This window comes from Miniopterus natalensis, chromosome 11 (assembly GCF_054644295.1).
Source record: "Miniopterus natalensis isolate mMinNat1 chromosome 11, mMinNat1.hap1, whole genome shotgun sequence".
Taxonomy (NCBI): Eukaryota; Metazoa; Chordata; class Mammalia; order Chiroptera; family Miniopteridae; genus Miniopterus; species Miniopterus natalensis.
In genome coordinates, this window is record NC_142091.1 from 78,136,523 (window position 1) to 78,155,652 (window position 19,130).

Below are 19,130 nucleotides of genomic sequence, written 5' to 3' on the forward strand. Positions count from 1 at the left end.
AAGTGTACACGTAATGGCTGCTCGCAGCAAGCGCTCAGCGTCACCACCGCCCCGCCCGAAGAAGGGGGGAGCGCGGGACGCAGAGACGCGTCTGGGGGCGGAGCTGTGCCGACTAGGGAGCCGCTCCCGCCTGGCGTCTACGGTCCCCCGGACGGCGGGGCGGGGCTAGCGCGGGGGCACGTGACGCTCAGGGACGACTGCGCGAGCGGGCTGTGGCGAGCATGGCGCAGTGGGCTTCGTCTGCTGTCCGCGCTCTCAGGCTCTGGGGCCCGGGCGGTGAACGGGCCTGGGCCCGCCGGCCTCGGTTCGTCCGGGTAGCAGCCGCGGGGCGGGGCAGGTGGAGCAGGGCGGAGACGGGCCGCCTCGGGGCTGCCGCGGTGGCCGGTGACGGGGTGAAGGCCAGGAGGGGGTTCAGAGCCCGGCGAGGCGGGGCGACGGGAGGACAGGAACTGTCCGGGTGTTCCCGGCCCGGCTCTCGTTCCTTCTCGCGGAGTCTAGCGTGAGCGGCGGCCGTCACGTGCGGGTGGTTGACACCGGCGAGCTCGCCTGGCCCGCCCCGCCCCGCCCCGCCCCGGGCTCTCCTCAGCAGCGCCCGCCGGCCGCCCGCCGGCTGGGAGCCGAAGCGCTCCGCCTTCCGCGCTGGGCCGCGGCGTCCTTCATGCCGGAGCGCGCGCCGGCCTCTGGTCGTGGCCTCGCCCGTAGCGCGCCGCGGGCGGGTTGCTGGTGGGGGCCTGGGTGGGGCGCCGGGCGTCTTCCCCGCCCCGCGGCGGTGCGGGCAGCGCCCACCCGCCTGCGCCCGAGCCCGCGCTCTGCGCCGTCACCGCCTGGGGGTCCGTGAGAGGACGGCCCGCCCCTGGGAAACTTAAGGCCCGTGGCTGTCGGAAACTAATTTAGATGCCCGATGCCGGGCGATGTGAAGTGAATGGTGGCGCGTTCGCTCGATGCCGCCTCGGGCTGCTCGAAGCGGTGGCTTTGTGACGAAGCGACACCGAGGAGCCTGACCGGAGAAACCCTCACGCTCTTACTCTGCCGGACCTCGCTGAGGGGCCAGCAGGCGCTGGGCAGACTTGCTTCCCTGCAGCTCGTTCCTACACCAGGGCCTGCAGGCAGTGGTCAGCGTGGCCGTGGCCGAATACTGACCTGAGTCACCAGGTGCAGCCCGGAGACTGCGGACCGTCATTCAACGGGTCCTCGCCACCTCTGGCCCCAGAGCAGGCGGCACAGGCGGGTTTCAGCCCTTTGAGTCTCGATGTGGGGGCTCTCGTGTGAACTTGCCCTTCGTTTCCCTTTTCCAGGCAGCACCCTGCTCCTCAGGGCCCCCACGCCCAGTAGACCTTGTTCCCTGTGCCAGGTAGACTAAGTCACACCTAACGCACATTCTAGACGCTTGGTAGGGCGCTGGCCACCTGTTTCCGGGTGAACAGTGTACGTGGGGCCCCTGAGTGGTGCCTTGCGCCCCGCGGCACTCAGCCGTGGGAGCACCTTCTGGGGATGTTTGTCTTCAACACCATCAAGCAAAACTCCAGTTTCCCACGCACTGACCTGGTATCCCAAAAATTTGACTCGGTTCTGACACTCAACCTGGAGATTGCACCAGACCCCACCATTAAGGGCTCAGTCCCACAAGACTGCCCCCGCTTGTGCTTCTGACCGAGTGGCTATAAATGGGAGGTTCCCATGATGTCCCTCCTCGGTTTTGATTAATTTGCTGGAGTGGCTCACAGAACTTGGCAAACCAGTTGAGTTACTAGATCACTGATTTATTGTATTAAAGGGCAGGACTAAACAAGTGATGAGATACACAGGGCCAGGTCTGGAAGGGCCCCAAGACAGGAGCTTCAGTCCCTGTGTGGGGCCTGGCACGTGGCTGCTTTCTGGTTCCCCAATCTGGAAGCTGAGTCCCCTCCTTTTGTTTTTTTTTTTTAGGGAGGCTCCAACCCTCTAATTAGGGTTGGTTCCCCTGCCAACCAGCTCCCATCCGTAGGGGGTTTCCAAAAGTCCCACATTAACCTCAACTCATTTCACCTTTTTGGCTCTGGGTTGATTTTAGGAAATGAGGATAAGTGACCAAATATTGCAACAAAAGATGCTCCCAGTTTTCTTTTCACTTAGGAAATCCCATGCGTTTGGGGGCTGTGAGCCTATCATGGGTGAAGACCAACATGTATTTATTACAAATCACAGTGTCACCACTTACCTCTCATTCTTTCTGTGGTTCTCATAATAATTTGCATTCAGGAGGAGCTCAGTAAATGTTAGGTTTTCAATGCCGTGGTTGCAACCAGAGCATTGTTTTCCTTCCTGTCTGATCAGCTCTCATTAGGAAAGCCTTTGGGAGGTGCCATCGATCGACTTGCAGGCAGAGATGCACATCTTGGTTGTGGAAGTACTGTCTTTGAAACAGGAATCTCTGCAGGAGCACAGAGGAGGAAGCGGCGTTTGCCCAGCTGGGAGGTTCCAAAGACAGCTATGGATCTTTTTAAAGAAGACTAAGAATTGTCTCTGCCTTACTTTGCTTTGGCAGCTGAAGCTCAGGGTATTTGAGTGACTTGATGAGTCAGGTAGCAAGCTTGGGCCCTGACTCCTTTTGGTGCCCTTGGCCTTGCATGTTTGCCGTCCCTAGTCATGTTCCTCTTTCTCATTTTACACCTTTCAGAAGTCTGGTCTTTGGGTAAACCAGGTGGTGCTTCATTGGCAAGAGAGGTGACAACACAGAACAGTGTGTGTGGACTGAGTGGCAGGCAAGTCCCTGAACTGCAGGTCACTGACCCCAGAGTGGAGTGAGAGGCAGCCCTACAGGGTTATTGCACAAGGGGAAAAGGTGACCCTAAAGGGAGTAGGGAGCCAGTACTATTATGTTTAGAGGAGGAGAGTGACTTCTCACTGGAAGTTCAGCAGTGGCTTCATAAGGAGCTGGCCTCAACTCTGGTGATATGGACGTGTGGAGGTGGAGCTGGGTGTAGGCACTTGAGAACCGGGAGCCCTTGTTTGGCTGAAAGGAATAATGTGTGAGAGGGTTGTCCCTGTAGTGGGACATGTTGTGCTAAGACGTTGGGGTCCAGTGGGAGCAGAGAGCTGCTGAATCCCTCAGCGACCATGTGTAAAGCAGGTCAGTCTTGCAGAGATTTTAGTGTTGGTTTTGTAAGGGGCCAAAGAAAACCACAAAAGACAGCAAACTGGAGAGGGAGTTAGGGTCATACTCCTAGAAGATAAGCTTTAAATTGTCCTGATGTGTGTCTAATGATGTGCATTTAGGGGCTTCTTTATTCCATGGGTCACAAGTGAGTTGAAGAACTACTCAGTTTCCTGTTTTTATGTCTGTTTACTGTGAGTCATCATCAACTGGGGAGGGTTGTCCGTTCAGCTTGTTGCCTCTATTTTCCCATCAAGGTGGAGGGGTCTCTATACTGAAGTCATAGATGTCCAGCCCCTGGGGTGTGAGGAAGGCCCCCCCCAGCAGTGGGCTGGCTATCCTGAACTCTGGGTGAGTCACCAGCTGATAGCAGAAGGTGAAGGAGTTATGCAGCTTGGTGAGATGCCGAGGTGCCAAACAAGGGCCCTAAGAGCAGGTCATCAACTCCAAAGGCCTTTCCAGGCCCAAGTGTGTTGCTTGTTTCTTCCTGTTGCTTTCCTGAGGCCTTGCTGAAGCCTGCAGCTTGTTTATTGTGTGTCTTGCTCCTTTTTCTTGGGGAAGACCATCTCACACTCCTAAACAGGGACCCTCATTCTGAGGGTCTTGGCTCCTGGCTTCTGGAGGAGACGAGAAGCCTTCTGGAGTCTGGCCTTGGATGTGTTTGGCTGTAATGTGAGCAGCCTCCAGATTGGCTGTGGATGTTGAAGTCTGCAGCAGTTTGAACCCCTAGCTGTCTGGGCGTGGGTGTTTCTTTCTGGAATGGTTTCTACCACCCATTTTTTATCTGATGATATTTGGTGTAAAGTCTGAGAAGTTTAACTTTCTGTAAATGTCCCTGCATATTTGTCACATCCCTGGTGTGTTGGTGTGGATGGCTTTGCAGAGTGAGCCCGCAGCCCACAAGGGGTGCTCTTGGCTCTGGCCTGAGCCCCTGGGGTGGAGCAGTCCCTGTCAGCACTGGCCTGTGGTAACAGGGGCTGAGAAAATGCTGCCTTCCTCATTTGCACAGTTCCCGTTCCATGAATAGTCTTGATTTCTGAGTTCAGACTGCTTTCTGTTTGAGCCCAGTGCTCATTCGTGAAGGGAAAAGTGGTCACTCAGCAGTGGGGGAAGGGCAGACGTCTCACTCTCCACTGCACACCTGGACTTGCTTCGCTGTTCCCTGGCCATTCTCCTTTTTCTGTCAGTATTGCAGGTGGATGGACGCCCATACCCTTTTCTGCTGGTGTCTCGAGTGTCTTTGGAAATGGAGGCGACAGTAAGAAGGAGAAGCTATCCCTGCAGGACATTGCTGAGCTGATTCGAGCCAGGGCCTGCCAGAGGGTGGTGGTCATGGTGGGGGCTGGCATCAGCACACCTAGCGGCATCCCGGACTTCAGGTGCCCCTGCTGAGCCCATGCTCCCCTCCCATCCTGGCTGTTCCACTCCCTGCTCTTCTGATGGCTCTGGCTTCTCTTTGCAGGTCTCCAGGAACTGGCTTCTACAGTAGCTTCCAGCACTGCGATGTCCCATACCCTGAGGCCATTTTTGAACTCACATTTTTCCTTCACAACCCCAGCCCCTTCTTCACGTGGGCCAAGAAGATGCACCCTGGGAACTACAGGCCTAACATCATCCACTACTTCCTGCGGCTGCTCCACGACAAGGGGCTGCTCCTGCGGCTCTACACACAGAACATCGACGGGCTGGAGCGAGGTGAGCCCTGTCCTCTGAGCATCCTGTCTTGCAGCATCCTTCCCTCTTGGACCACCGCTCAGGTGTCTGCTTGCAGGGAAGGGGCAGCTAAGTCCGCGTGCCACCGTCCTGGCTCCTGACTCAAGCGCCTGCTGTGAGGGTCACTGTTCGGACCTCACAGGTGACCCATTTCCAGCACACCTGATGGTCTGAGTTTTGGATGGAACCGAAGATGCCATCAGGAGCTTCTAGTTTTGTCATCTGATGTGATAACTTCTTTTTAAAAAAATTATGATGGGATTTCGAGCCTGTGAAGAGAATGTAATGAGCCCCCTTGTGTCCTGTCCTCATACCTGTCCCCCCCCACCTTCTCTCACCTCTGGATGATTTTGAAACAGATTTCCACATTATAAATTTAATGCACAAACCCATCATGGGTATCTAGAAGATAAAGACTTTTAAAACATAACTATAGTATTATCACACAGATCACTAATAATTCCACACTATTATCAGACTCAGTTTATGATGGATAGTTTCTTGGCTGTGTCTACATAGTGGCCATGAGTGGATTCCCAGACATTGCTCAGCACTGGCTGTGCATCTTAGAGGAGCACATGCTGGGCCCTTTCCCTTATTCAGAGATGCTGACAGGTGCTGCCTGCGACTCAGAGAGCCAGCCACCACTCAGCCAGGCTGCATGTCGTTTTTTCTTAAAAATTTATTGGGGTGACATTGGTTAATAGGATCATACAGGTTTTAGGTGTCAGTTTCTATGTTACAAGATCTGTATATTGCACTGTATGCCCACCACCCAAAGTCAAATCTCCCATCACCGTATATTAGGACCCCCTTCACCCCTCACCCCTGCATATGTCTCATGGTTTGAAAAAAGGAGTCATCTTGACTCCAGGAAAATGTGTCCTTGCTAACAGGGTCATCTAGCAGTGGGTGCCCCATGGAGATAGTCTGCTCTTGGAGATGTGCAGGGCAGGCCTTTGTGGAGGCAGGGGTACCTGGCCATGGGCTTTAGTGGGTGTGGAGTCAGGACAGACACCGGGACAGTGTGCGGCCACCTGCTCCTGGGACTGTCTGTTCACCCACAGCTTTCAGGAGTGAACTGCCGTAACAAGTTACCGTGTGTCTGTTTCTCCACAATTTTTGGAAATTTGTTGTATTTCTATTATTTTCCCACCTTTACTTGGTGTCTGTAGAGTAGAAAGTGTTTTCCTGGGTGTTGGGTAGAGTTTGATCTGAACGTACATCCAATGTGTTTGTGCTGTTTTCACTGTGACTGGCTCCGTTTGGGAGCCCTCCCCTTATGGTCAGGGCGTCCCTGTTGGTGACAGAAGAGGGGCTCCTCCCGGGGCCTCCCAAGTCAGAAGTTGTGCTCTGGGGCCTGTGCACCCCCCACCCTCTACCCAGAGGCAGCAGCACTTAACTGTGGTTTCACTTTCAGCATCGGGCATCCCCGGCTCTAAGCTGGTTGAAGCTCACGGGTCCTTTGCCTCTGCCTCCTGCACTGTCTGCCAAAGAACATCCCCAGCAGAGGACTTCTGGGTGAGTTGTCACACAGATGGTTCTCTGTCTGCACTTGCCCAGGGGAGACCTGGAAAGGTGGTGTTTCATGAGCATTGTGTCATAGAGACAGAACTGTAATAGTTGAAAATGTTTTCTTATTATTTTAAAATTAGAAATGTAATACATGCTTGTAAAAAATTAAGGCAGTACAGAAATATGTAGGGAAGGCGAATCTCCCATAACCACTTGTAACAGTTTGGTATCATGATGCCTTTAAGAAAAAATTTGTGCGTATCACATACACATACGTGTACCTCCTCCCAAACAGTCTTGGTGTGTTTTCAGTAGTGGGACCAATGTGCTTAAAATTCTACAACTTGCTTCTTTACTGAGCATGGTATCACTGACTACTTGTCAGTAAGTACAGATCTGCTCACTGGTTAGTGACTAGGGTGTTACATGGGGCCCCTCACCTCAGCACCTTGGGTGTTTGCAGTTTTTACCACAGAGCAGTGAGGCCCATGTTTATTCCCCGCATGCTGCTGTGGTGTTTCTGTGAGATGGGCTCCCTCAGGGAGAACAGGATGGAGCTGAACGTCTTAAAGACGAAACTGAAATGTCGATGTGGCACAGGACCCTGTCTTTTATTTCTTATTGAGGTGAAATTCACGCAACATAAGCTTACCCATTTTAAAGAGCACAAGTCACTGGCATTCAGTACATATGCCGTGGTGTGCAGCCACTACCGCTTTCCAATGGAAAATGTATGGCACCCAAAAGAGGACCCAGGTCCATGCATCAGTGAGCCCCCCCCGGTCCTTCCCTTCCCCTCCCTTTTCCAGAGTGTTACAGAGTTGGAATCACAGTGTATAGCCCTCCCCCAAATTTTGGGGTCTCTGAAACAAAATTGGTAAAACGCCCTGGTAAAGCTGTGTTCCTTATGTACGTGGGGCACTTACACTGCTCAGCTGTGTGACTGAGAACTTCCTGCTGTGCCTTTTCCTTTCATGTTTGCGATACTTTCCTCTGGCCCAGCTTCTTTTTTTTTATTTTTTATTTTTTAATCCTCACCTGAGAATTTTTTTCCATTGCTTTTTCAGAGACAGTGGGGGGAGGGGGGAGAAACATCAATGTGAGAGAGACACATCCAGTGGTTGCCTCCCACTTGTGCCCCCAAGTCTGCAACTGAGGTACGTGACCTTGGCTGGAATCGAACCCGGGACCCTTTGGTCTGCAGGCCGACACTCTAACCATTGAGCAAAACCAGCCAGGGCTCTTGGGTCCATTTTCTGTGTGTTTCCCAGGCCTCTGTGATGGGGGACAGGGTCCCCCGCTGCACAGTTTGCACTGGCGTCGTGAAGCCTGACATCGTGTTCTTTGGGGAGGCCCTGCCCCAGAGGTTCCTGCTGCACCTGGCGGATTTTCCCATTGCAGACCTGCTGCTCATCCTGGGGACCTCCCTGCAGGTTAGTCCACAAGACAGGGATGCAGGGAGTGTGGGAGAGGGAGAATGGGGACTATGTATGGGGGGGAGAGCAGAAAGTGTGGGGGTGCAGGGAGTGTGGGGGGGGAGTGTAGGGAGTGGGGGGGGGAGAGCAGAAGGACCTGCGCTCAGGGCCCTGCCTGCCCTAAGGCCAGGGTAGTGCATAGACTCAGCGGGTCTGCCTGTCGTATGCTCAGGACACACAGTGTCATGAACAAGTTGTGCTGCGGGAAGCATGGCACGTGGCATAGAGAGTCTAGAAGGGGCTGGGACTGGGGAGCTGGAGGAGACACTGCCTGGTGGCCCTCGGCCACGTGCAGCAGTGAAAGCATCAGCTGTGATGGTCCAACTTCTTGGCCCTGTGGATGCTGTATCCTGAACAGACCATGGGGACAAGTGGAGCAGGTAGTGGCCTGGGGTGATGGAGCTGGGTGTGTGTGCAGGTGGGATAGGGTGCGACTGTGGAACTCCTGTAGGGCTCCAGGGCTGTAAACAGTAGCTGCTAGGACAGAGCTGATTTCCTGAGATGGAGAAGCCTGGTGAGTGCATTTGGGGGACAAATCACGCTGATCTGAGGAGTGTGCTGGGCTGCTGAGTGGACGTGTCATGCTGGCAGGTGGACTTCTGAGTCCAGTCCAGGAAGGAGCAGAGGTAGGAGCCAGGGTGCCCACGCTGGGCCTGGATGAGGGCACGGCCACGGCCAGACAGGCAGAGGACAGAGCTATGGTGTCTAGTTCTAAGCCTGCCTGACCTGGCTGGCTACCAGGTATGGACACCAGGGCTACTAGCCCTCTTTACTTTTTAAGTGAAATGAAAATAGCCTTTTTTCCCCTGAATCTAAAAGTACTTTGTGTGTGTTTTAAATATGTCTTTACTGATTTCAGAGAGAGGAAGGGAAAGAAATAGAAACATCAATGATGAGAGTCATTGATTGGCTGCCTCCTGCATGCCCCCTACTGGGGATTGAGCCCACAACCTGGGCATGCCCTGACCAGAAATCAAACCAAGATCTCCTGGATCAGAGGTAGACGATGCTCAACCACTGCGCCACACCGGCTGGGCCCATGTATTTTTTTTAAAATTCATACATTCTGTAAAGACATAGAGCAAAGTAAAGAGTCACTTCTGTACTGCCATCACTGGCAGCTTTGTGTTCCGTGTCCTCGGGCTTCTCTGCTGTGTAGATAGATACACACATGGACCTGTGCCCTTTCACCAGCGTGGACATCACTGTGCAGAGCTCCACCTTGTTAGTGGCCACAGTGTCCCTGATGGTTACTCATAGGAGGTCCTGCCTGGGCCCTGACACAGAGTGCTTGTCAGTGAGCACAGCCAGCGGCAGTGTGGCATGCAGCATGGCCTAGAGGATGCCGCACCAAAGTGGGAAGCACCCAACCACTGAGCCGTGACCACCTGTGGGACAGGGACCATGTTGTCTTCTCAGATCTGAAACACTATCCAGCCCCAGGAGTTTCAAGATAAGAGATGATGGACCTATGAAGTTTATTTAAGCAGTTTCCTAGTGATGGGCAAAATAAATAAATAAATGTAGTTTTTGCATTGAAATAATGTAGCGAACATCCACGTGTATACATTTTTGTACATTCTGTAGAAAATAAATGTTAAGAACCTGCTTTCCAGAGAGATACATTATTTTCACTGCCACCAATAGCACATGGTGGCTATTTCTCCACCCCCTCGCTACCTCTATGTTCCCACCAGTGTGACTGGCTAAGCACGTGGGAGAGAGATTTGCATTTCTCTAATGATCAATGAGGTCCATCCTTTCTCGCTCACTGACTATGGCATGCATTCTCTGTGGATCTCGTTTGTACCTCTTGCCTGTTTTTCACTGTTCGTTAGAAATATAAATTAATAAATTATATAAAATGTTTGTGAATTAGTTTATCAGTTAGCAATATAAACTATTTTTTCCCATGTAACTTTTTTGCAGTTGGTTTATGGTGGTGAGAGTTAAGAATTTATTTTTCCGCCCGGCTTGTGTGGCTCAGTGGTTGAGCATTGACCTAGGATCCAGGAAGTCACAGTTCGATTCCCAGTTAGGGCACAGGCCCGGGTTGTGAGCTCGACCCCCAGTGGGGGGCCTGCAGGAGGCAGCCAATCAATGGCTCTCTCATCACTGATCTTTCTCTCTCCCTCTCCCTCTCCCTTCCTCTCTATGAAATCAGCAAAGATATATAAAAAGAACTTATTTTCCTGCCTGGACTTAGGTGGATGATGGTGGAATCACACGTGAAATGCGGTTTCTGTCTTATCTGACTTCAGTTGTCCTTCCAGAAAAGCCCTTTCCTACGTAACTTAGAAACCCAGAATTTTCTTTAAGAGCTTTTTTTTTTTTAAGTTATGTATGATTTTTATTTTTAAGAGCTGTTTTTTTTTACACTTAAATCTTTAATCCATTTGAAATTATTTCAATGAAAGGCAGGAGTCAAGCAACTTCCTCCCAGAGAGTGATCCAGTCTCAATACCATTATTAATCTGTGCACTTTTCACACTGTGACTCTTGGATGAGTCAGGCCTGTCTGGGGTCTGCAGGGGGAAGGTGCAGAGGGGCCACCATGCAGCCTGTGGATGCTTGGGATGAGCATCACTGATCATTAGGGAAATGCCACATCTCACACACCTCAGTGCGGGACCAGATTCTCCCTTGGGCAGCAAGGACAGAGGAGACCTGTCTTGTGTCAGGTGTGCTGGGAGAAGGTGTGGCCTGGTGGTGGGGAGGACGGGTAAGATTGCGTAATTGCTGGAACTGAGCTCTTGAAAAAGCTGGAACTGGGAGACACTTCCACTGACATGGGTGAGGGAGCAGCAGGGGAGAAAGTGAGATGGGTGTGTGGGTGTGTATGTGTTGGGCGGGGTTCCCTCTCCAAGGTAGCACGATCAGTCTCCTGAGGGAGCCAGAGACTGGATAGGGCTCCTCACTTTTGGACAATTTTTTAGGTGGAGCCTTTTGCCAGCCTGTCTGAGGCTGTGCGGAGCTCAGTGCCCCGAGTGTTCATGAACCAGGAAGCGGCGGGGGCCTTGGCCTGGCGTCCTCGCAGCAGGGATGTGCTGCAGCTGGGGGACCTGGTGGACGGCGTGAAGATGCTGGCAGAGCTGCTGGGCTGGACGGAGGAGCTGAAGGACCTTGTCCAGCGAGAGACCGGGAAGGTACTCTGAGAAGTGAGGTTTCTGTGCCTGTGTGGGATGCAGCCCCGCGGGCGACGCTTTCAGGAAATTGTGAGAGCCGCTGACCTGACTGCTGAGGGTAGAAACACCACAGAGGCTAAAGCTCTAGATTTCAAATCCCACGGACAAGTGCAGTTACAGAAAATGCAGTTTTCCTCGAGACTCAGCAGTGTCACCCTGTGGGCGAGTTTCTCCAGGTGGTGGCATTGGGCATCTGGAATCCAGTTGTCTTGGGACAGCACGAAGCAGGCAGGGAGAACACCCCCAGGGTGTGACCAGAAGTGCTGATCTGGTTCCTGTGGCCACGAGACAGATGTCTTGGGGACCCCACCCTCCACCTGTGACTGTCACCTCTACTGGCAGAAGCCCCCCTCTGGCTGTAGCCTCATTTCCTACCAAGTAGGACCAGAGAGGATTCGAAGCTAAGGATGAGACAGCACTTAGGTTTCTGCTTGTCACATGTCTGAGCCATTGCTATTTCAGGCCTTTTGTTGTCTGGTTCTCAGGGCTGAGATGTAGGCTGGTGCCGTTTCTCATCACGTGGAAGGAGATAAAGGCCACCCACATCCAGGTCACATTGCCGTCACTTTTGAGTCTGCAGCTTACTTGAGAGCCTCTTCTGGGCTCCGACTTCTTCCACCAACAGCAAGATTAAGTCAGGGAGCCCCTGTGGATTTTTGGAACTAGTCCTGTAAGATTTGCCCTGTGGTATTTCCTAGTTTTACAATTTGTATAAATTGGGTTATGACTTTAGGGGTTTATTTAGGGTTACTGTCCAAGATGTGGTGCCAGGGTATACCTTGATTTGCCGCTTACATGAGGCCCTCCGTTTAGCCACCCATTTGTGCCTAGCTCTACTGGAATCATCTTAATTTGGCTGAACAGCAGTATTTGCAGAGACAGAAAAGCTTCATCTTATGTAATAGTTTGCACCCAGGCCCTGACATCTGTCTGCCTACCCAGGTGTTTCCAGGTAACCAATTTTTTCTCTCCCTTGTGTTCCAGTTCAGTGGGTGGGACAGGTAGGGTGAGGGCTGTTTCCGTACCAGAAATGGTTCCATGGAGTCATTACCCATTTCTGAACAGACTTCGTTTCTGAAGAACAGCTTGGGCAGGTTTACAAATTTTGGCTGACCCAGGACTGGAGCAGAGCACGGGGCTCTACTGGCACCGTCCCCAGCCATGTCTGCACTGTGCCTCGGCATGGGTGCCCCTGGCCTGCCTGTCTGGTTAACTCTTCACTTTGCTGAAGCTCTCACTTCCCAGCACTTCCTTCTGACTGTGGTCCTGGACTCAGGCTGCACCCACTTTTCCTGTGTCCAGGTCTCCACTTGAAGGGCAGGCTCAGCATCTGTCAGAAAGGCCCATCTCTGGCTGAGTGGGCCCAGTCACCTCCCAGTGTGGGGTCCTGGGTCCCAAGAAGTATGCCGGGCTCTTGGCAGGTTGGTCTCCTGAGTTTGAAGAAAGCCTGTCCTTCACTACTGACATGAAATAAATTCTGCTGTAGAAATTGGGCATCCCTTCATTTTTGTCCCCACAAAGGGAATGCAAGTGCTGACAATGAATGTGGAAAGGGGACCTTGGGGGCCCAAGGACAGAGAACATTCATCCCCACCTCACCCCTCACTGAAGGGCATCATGATCTGTTCACCCTGATGCCTGCCTTACATTAGCCTCCTCCAGAAACCAGTCTGTTCCAGACCCTGCTGCACTCTCCCCACCAGGTCTTCCAGTAACGCCACTGGGATTAACCTCTGACATGAAGGCACCCCTGGTCACTGCCCCTCGTGCTCCCTCCTCCCTGGCATCGTGCTTGCCTGGCAGACCCCTGGTGTAACTGACAAACTCCTCAGAAGGGGGTCTGGTGGCCTCAGCTCTCAAGAAGAAAAGACTTAAGTGGCGATCTGGGAAAAATGTTCACTTGTGCAACTTTATTGGACATGCACACGCGCACTCTCTCTGTACTGCAGGATGTTTCTGGGACGCTTTGTGGGACACGATGGGAATACAGAATTAAAGTCTCACAAGAGGTAACGTTTTCCTTACGTATTTATGAGCTACACCAGTGGGAAAGATGGAGATTCAACTGTGAAACCAGTGAGGACTTGGGCACTGTGGACAGTACAGCAGGCAGCTGAGCCAGGACCAAGGATGTGCTCGGTGGGGACAGACAGCATAGCCCTTGCGAGTGTTTCTGACATTAGCATGTGAAGTTCTAGCAGGTTCTTTCCCCCTTTCAAATGCAGCACTTGCCTGACCTCCTGGCTCTGGGCTCCCTGTGCCCACGTGCAGCCCCACCTCAGGAGCAGCCTCTGCACATACCCTCCTGGCTCACAAGAGAAACCTTGTCACCTGAGGAAATCAGGGCGTTTCCAGAGTGACAGCAGGACAAGACCCTCACAATCCCAGAGATGAGAAAGTCGGGAACACAACTTTGGGAGTGAAGAGAAAAGGGCCCCGAGGACACCGCTGGAAGCAGCACCGGTTCTGACGGGGGAGCTGGGTAGCCGTCCTCAGTCGGGGTCTGAGTCGGGGTCTGAGGAGAGCTGGCCCTCCATGCTCTCGCACACGGCATCCTGCAGGGAGGTGAGCTGGCCCCGGGGACTCACCCCCATGGGCTGGATGACTCTGTGCCTGCAGGGAAGGGGTGGGTGGGCGTCCTGCTTCAGCTGCCACCTTCCCCCCACCAGGCTGCTCCTGTTCAGTGTCAGCGAGGCCCGAACCCTAACTGCTACCTAGTGGCCCTGACACCTGAGGCAGTCTCTTAATTTTCCTGGGCCTCGGTCCCATCTTGTGTAAAGGGGACATAATGCTGACTTCAACCCTAACTAGCCTGGGGGTGGGCGGTTTCCTCCACAGCAGGTGATTCCAAACATCCTCCTATGACCCCGCCTGCCGGGTTTCCTGAGACAGGACATGGCCCTCCTGCCCGACCTCGTACCTGGAGAGCTTGTCGAACATGTTCACCAGTTTCATGGCCTCGTGCTCCTTCTGCTCCTCGGTCATGCCCTCCATGGGGTTGGGTAGCTTCTCCTCCACCCTCCCAGTCACTGGGTTTATGCTGCTTCCCAGGGAAGGGGGCGTGGGGAATGCATTAGTGAGTCTCAGGACGGGGGCTGTGGGGAGACCTCTCCTGGAGCAGCAGTCACCCAGCTCCTGCCATCAGGGCCGCCTGGTCCCCCAGTCTGCCCCGCCCCTTTACGTAAACTCTGTTGCCACCCTACATTGGACATCAGGACCCATGCCGGGTTCTGAGTGGTCTTACCCACGGGTCACGCTGCCCCCCCCCATGCCGGGTTCTGAGTGGTCTTACCCACGGGTCACGCTCCCCCCCCATGCCGGGTTCTGAGTGGTCTTACCCACGCCTCACCCTGCCCCCCGTGGCCCGGGCGGGGGACGGGCGCCCGAGGGAGCGGGGCACACACCTGGCCCTGGCCGCCTTGTACTCGTCCGTGTCGGTGTCCTCGTCCTCCGAGTACTGGCCCTCGGGCCGGCCCCCTGCCATGAGGCCCCGGGCGGCCAGGAGGCCGGCGGCGTTCCCGTAGCCCGTGTACTTGATGAAGCGGGGCACTGAGGGCGGGCACAGGGGGGCACTGAGGGCGGGCGCGGGGGGCACTGAGGGCGGGCACAGGTCAGCGCGCGCCCGGCCGGGAGGGGCAGGCGCCCGGCGCCCACTCACCGCTCTCGGAGCACAGCACGAACAGGAACTCGGCGGCCACCCTCTTCACGTCCGTGTCCAGGTGCGTCATGAGCCGGACGAGCTTGTTCCGCAGCAGCTCCCCCACCTCAGGCCGCGTCTTCACGTCCCTCAGCGGGGGCAGCACCTGCGGGCAGCTGCCGTCAGCCGGGCCTGGGGCGGGCGGGTGCCCGGGCGCGCCCAGCCCCTGGGTACCTGCGCCTTCAGGAACTTCCTGGCGGGGCGGTGCAGGCGGGCACACTCGGTCAGCACGCTCAGCACGGGGGCCACGCTCTCCTTCAGCCTGTGCGTCTGCGGGGAGCCCGTCAGTGAGGGGTGCCCCGTCCCGAGGGCAGGGTACACGCACCACACGGGTCTGGCAGGAGGCACTCGGGAGGGTGTCCCCCCGAGGGGCCGGGAGTGGGCAGTGGGTGTTCACTTTGAGAGGCACCCAGGGGGACCTTGACTCCGGAGACCATGTGCATGCTCTGTGACTCAGCTGCTCTGAGTCTAACTCCCCTTCCACAAAGCAGGGCTCTCACAGCGCTTAAAGCTGGGGCACACCTCTGGCTTCCAAGTCACCCTCAGAAAACAGTGGCCAAAAAACCAAAACCCCTACTTCGTGGGTTTCATGGACATAGACCAAGGAACTTCTGCATCCCTCCCTGGTTACCTCCCTGGACCCTAACACCAGCAGTGACAGGGACAGACGGTCACAGCCAGTGTCTAACGCCAAGCACGTGACCCAGCTCACAGTGCTAGTGGGTGTCGTGGATTCCGTGGGACCCACTGAACCTCAGTCTGGCTATGTGGCCCCATAATGTCTGCAAGCTCCCAGAGGGGCCAATTAGAACCCGCTCGCCACTGTCTGGAAGCTGCAGGCTTCGGGGGCCTCCGGCTCAAGGTTCCATGGGTTCTGGTACAGCTGACGCTGGTCCTCAAGGGATGCCTGGGCACAGCGACACTGAGTCTAGGGCTAGGATCACTCAAACAGGTCTAAAAAGCAAGTACTTTGCTAGACTCTGCAAACTTGGTTCCAGAAGTGGAACCTTCAAGTGTGTGTGGTCAGGTCCACATGCTTCTCAACAGAGCAGGGGTCTGGTTTCCTGCCTGGCTGGAACAAAGAGCAGCTGAAGGGATCCCCGGGATCATATCACTGAGCTGACTTCCACTTATCCATGTTGACTTCGCAAGAGCAGTGGCTCCAGCTGCTTGGGAAAGCCAGAGCCACTGGGAAGCCCACTCAGTAGGTGCCCCTGCCCACCTGGTGCAGACGTTTCTCCAGGAAGCTGAGGAGGACACTGATCACATCCATGTTCACTCCCAAGAACTCCAGGGAGCCTTCATGTGGCTCCAAGGTGAGAAGGACATCTAGACACTTGAGGGGCAAGTTTCCCAGGAGGTTCACTGTGTGGCTGGGGACAGTTCAGGAGGGGGCTTGGTTAAGTCCAGTTCCCTAGCGCAGCACAACCTGTGGTGCACCCTGCTGGGGCTACATATAACATGAGCCAGCGTGCAGGGGTCTAAGGAGAGACATGAGGGGGACAGAACTGAAGGGGGGGAATCTGTCTCAGGAGTACACTAAGTGTAGTGGGTCCCAGAGGAGGGCACTCTGCAGATGCCCCACCTTCCACCCTCTCTGGGGGCTGAAACATCACAGGTGATCTCTGGAAAACCAGGATCTGCCTAAGCACAGGTCACTGAAAAGGGGGGTGAGTAACCATGCTGCCCTGTAGAAACCACACTGTCCACTGCCACTACCCAAGGTCCAGTGGCACATTCCTGTCTCCCATTCATGGCTCCTGTCCTAACATGTACTGTGAGTGCTGGGCTCTCCGGAAACACTCTGATGCTGGTCCCACCCAGAGGAAAGTAGATGCTCTAGGGTGGAGCCTGGTCCACCATCTAGACAGGTGAGCACTTCCCTCCAGCATGACAGTTCCCACCCTCACCCGTGGAACTCCTCTGTGCGGTCTCCAGCAGCAGCAACCATCACACAATGCCGTAGAAGGGTCCCCAGGCACCGGTAAAGGGCAGCGTCTTCCTGACCAAAGAGAAAGGGGCTCCTGTGACAGAGAGCCACACCTGTCCCCACTGCTGCCAGCTGAGGTTCTGCTGTCTGCTCCACGCCAGGACCATGTGTGCTAGCTATCTGTCTCCTCTAGTGCACCCCCCCCCCCCCTTAAGAGCGGCAACAGGTCTCTCTGGATGACATCACACTGTGTTCTGGCCCCACACTCAATCTCCTGGTAGGAAGTCGCCTATAGCTTCTCACCATGCAGCCTCCACCTCCCTCAGAAACTTCCCTTGATGCTCCTGCCCAGGATGGACATCTCCTTGCCTCCTCCCGACAGGCTGAGCACTCCTGTCCGAATCTGATACCTAGACATATTAGGGTACCAACAGTGAGGCAGGTCCAGGAAGTGTCCTCACCTCGTCCACTTCCCTCCTGATGGAGTCGAAAGTGATGTTGAAGAGCACCTTGAGGATCTCCATGGCCCGCTCTGTCTCCTGGGGAGGAAGGAGCTCTGGGGGACTCTGCCCAGGGGTCACTCCCAGTGTCAGCTGCAGTGCTTCAGTCAGCAGGTGCACACCCTGCAGCTCCTGGAACAGCTGCTGGCGCACATCTGTGCGAAGTGCCGTGAGCAAGAACAGGAGGCGCAAGTCAAAGAGCTGGACCTCGTGTGGAAAGCTGCTCTCCTGGTGCAGCCCCACACGCTTCGAGAGCCTCACCACCAAGCGGGCCTCTGCAGCCAGCACCTGTGCCCTGGGGCTGCTGAGCACAAGGTTGCACAAGCACTTGAGGGACTCGAGTACAACATCCAAGTCCAGGGGCTCAGGGGCTGACCCTTCGGAGGTGGAGATGCCAGCATAGCACGCAAGAGCCTGCAAGCTCTGGGGGCTGGTGAAGGCATCCAGGCAGCTACGGTCCCTGGACAGGATGCGGATGCTCTGCAGCCAGGTGACCCGGCGGGAGGGTGGCAAGCCCCGCTCCAGAACTGAAACCAGCAGCTCCGCCAGTCTCTGTGGGTAGAGAAGAGCGGCTCCACCAGGCCCCCCTACCAGGAGCCACCCGTCCCTGCCCCTCTAACCCCGGGTCAGCACGCACCTTCCTGTCCTCCTGTTGGGCAGCATCAAACGTGAAGTTCTGGGAATTCTGCGAAGAGATCCAGAGGCTCAGGGAGCGCAGGCCGCAGCCACCACTCTGAACAGATGGGCGCACCCCACACACCTGTGCCCCGGTGCGCACCCCGACCCTCTTCCCAGCAACTCCTCACAGCCTCGGGGCCCCGCCCTGCCGCGCTCCCTCCCACAGCCCCACTGCCGCACCTCCGCTGGCCACGCGTGAGCCCCACCCTGCCCCCTCCGCGGGCGCGTCCCGGTCCCCGGTCCCGCTCACCTCCCGGTTGTACGCGTGCAGAGCCTCCAGGATCATGTCCTCCTCCCCCGTCTCCACGGCATCCGCAACCGCTCGGGGTTCCATGACGCCCCCCGCACCCTGCGCCGGGAAGGCGGGAGGGGCCGAGCGCCGCGGTTCCGGGTCCCAGTCCACCCGCCCCGCCCTGGCTCGTCGGGACCCGCGTGCGCGGCGCCGCGGGGCGGGGCTTAGGCTGCGCGCGCCTTAAGGAGGCCGGACCAAGAACCCGAAGGTCCTGCCCGGGGGTCAGTCGGGGGCTGCCCGACCGGACTCGGTGGTGGTCCGACCTCGGGGCCTGAGTCGCCCTTGAGCTGAACAGTGTGACCCCTTCACCGCTGCTTGGGCCGGGTCTGGTTTCTTGCAAGCAAGAGCCCGGGGGCGGGGGGGGTGGAGAAGGGGTCCCGGCCCCGCTCCATGGTGGGCTGCAAAGGAAGCTCAGGCAGTGGCAGTTCTGCCGAGACCCGACGATCAGTGAGCCGGGAGACAGGAAGGGATGTGGGGGAAGGTCATGCAAAGCAGAAGGAACAGCGGGTGGGGAGGTGGGAACGGCCTGCGTGGGAGGGAGAAGGGGGAGTGTGGGGCGAGGAGGTCGGCACGGGGCAGAACCCGGTCCACGCGGAGACACCTAGCTGTCGCCCAGACACCGTCTGGCCTGTCCTCAGTTTGCCCTTTTAAAGGACAGAGACGACAGCAATTCCCGTTTCACGGGTGGTCTGGACGAGTAATGACACAGCAAACACTCCACGGCGGCGCGCGGGGACCCTGCAACAGGCATTTCTCGAGCAGCTCGGTTGCGCCAGGCCGTTCTTCGGCGCCCGGGGGCGATGGCGAGAAGCAGCGGCTCGCACGGGCCCCGCGCCCGCTCGTCGCAGCGCCGACCTCCGCCCCGCCCGCCAGCAGCGACCGGGCCGGACTTCGCGCCTCCGTCGCGTGGGGCAGGGCCTGGCGCAGTCCGCGTGTCCAGGCCCGGACGTGGCACTGAAAACGAACCACCGAGCGCCGGGCGCGCGCACGCGTCCCTTCGGCCCCCGCCCCC

At 56.1% G+C, this 19,130-nt stretch overlaps 2 protein-coding genes across 4 annotated transcripts; one reads left to right on the forward strand and one right to left on the reverse strand.

The window, feature by feature from the left end:
* The first annotated feature begins 182 nt into the window (after positions 1-182).
* Positions 183-13,029, forward strand: SIRT3 (sirtuin 3). The gene is made up of 6 exons (XM_016222344.2): positions 183-304; positions 4,321-4,512; positions 4,596-4,828; positions 6,267-6,367; positions 7,633-7,794; positions 10,773-13,029. Exons 1-6 carry the CDS (start codon positions 222-224, stop codon positions 10,989-10,991), a joined length of 990 nt encoding a protein of 329 aa, XP_016077830.1. The 5' UTR covers positions 183-221; the 3' UTR covers positions 10,992-13,029.
* On the reverse strand, positions 12,912-19,035 carry RIC8A (RIC8 guanine nucleotide exchange factor A). 3 transcript variants are annotated; one of them, XM_016222340.2, is made up of 10 exons: positions 18,077-19,035; positions 17,786-17,833; positions 17,110-17,700; positions 16,629-16,720; positions 15,941-16,091; positions 14,893-14,988; positions 14,680-14,824; positions 14,426-14,570; positions 13,942-14,061; positions 12,912-13,634 (listed from the first exon to the last, which is right to left on the reverse strand). In XM_016222340.2, exons 1-10 carry the CDS (start codon positions 18,158-18,160, stop codon positions 13,514-13,516), a joined length of 1,593 nt encoding a protein of 530 aa, XP_016077826.1. In that variant the 5' UTR covers positions 18,161-19,035; the 3' UTR covers positions 12,912-13,513. The 3 variants fall into 3 exon arrangements, with proteins under 3 accessions (XP_016077826.1, XP_016077827.1, XP_016077828.1); XM_016222341.2 differs by lacking the exon at positions 14,893-14,988 and having other exon boundaries at positions 18,077-19,034; XM_016222342.2 differs by lacking the exon at positions 12,912-13,634 and having other exon boundaries at positions 14,050-14,116; positions 18,077-19,032.
* Positions 19,036-19,130: the final 95 nt, after the last annotated feature.

What these genes read in the sequence shown, in the direction of transcription:
- RIC8A (XM_016222340.2), bottom strand. Translation starts at nt 18,160, where the DNA reads ATGGAACCCCGAGCGGTTGCGGATGCCGTGGAGACGGGGGAGGAGGAC. An exon ending in TGGAGAAACGTCTGCACCAG is followed by an intron (nt 14,989 to 15,940) that starts GTGGGCAGGGGC and finishes GGCTCCCCGCAG; the next exon opens with ACGCACAGGCTGAAGGAGAG. An exon ending in GGAAGTTCCTGAAGGCGCAG is followed by an intron (nt 14,825 to 14,892) that starts GTACCCAGGGGC and finishes AGCTGCCCGCAG; the next exon opens with GTGCTGCCCCCGCTGAGGGA.
- SIRT3 (XM_016222344.2), top strand. Translation starts at nt 222, where the DNA reads ATGGCGCAGTGGGCTTCGTCTGCTGTCCGCGCTCTCAGGCTCTGGGGC. An exon ending in CCCCAGCAGAGGACTTCTGG is followed by an intron (nt 6,368 to 7,632) that starts GTGAGTTGTCAC and finishes TGTGTTTCCCAG; the next exon opens with GCCTCTGTGATGGGGGACAG. An exon ending in TCCTGGGGACCTCCCTGCAG is followed by an intron (nt 7,795 to 10,772) that starts GTTAGTCCACAA and finishes ACAATTTTTTAG; the next exon opens with GTGGAGCCTTTTGCCAGCCT.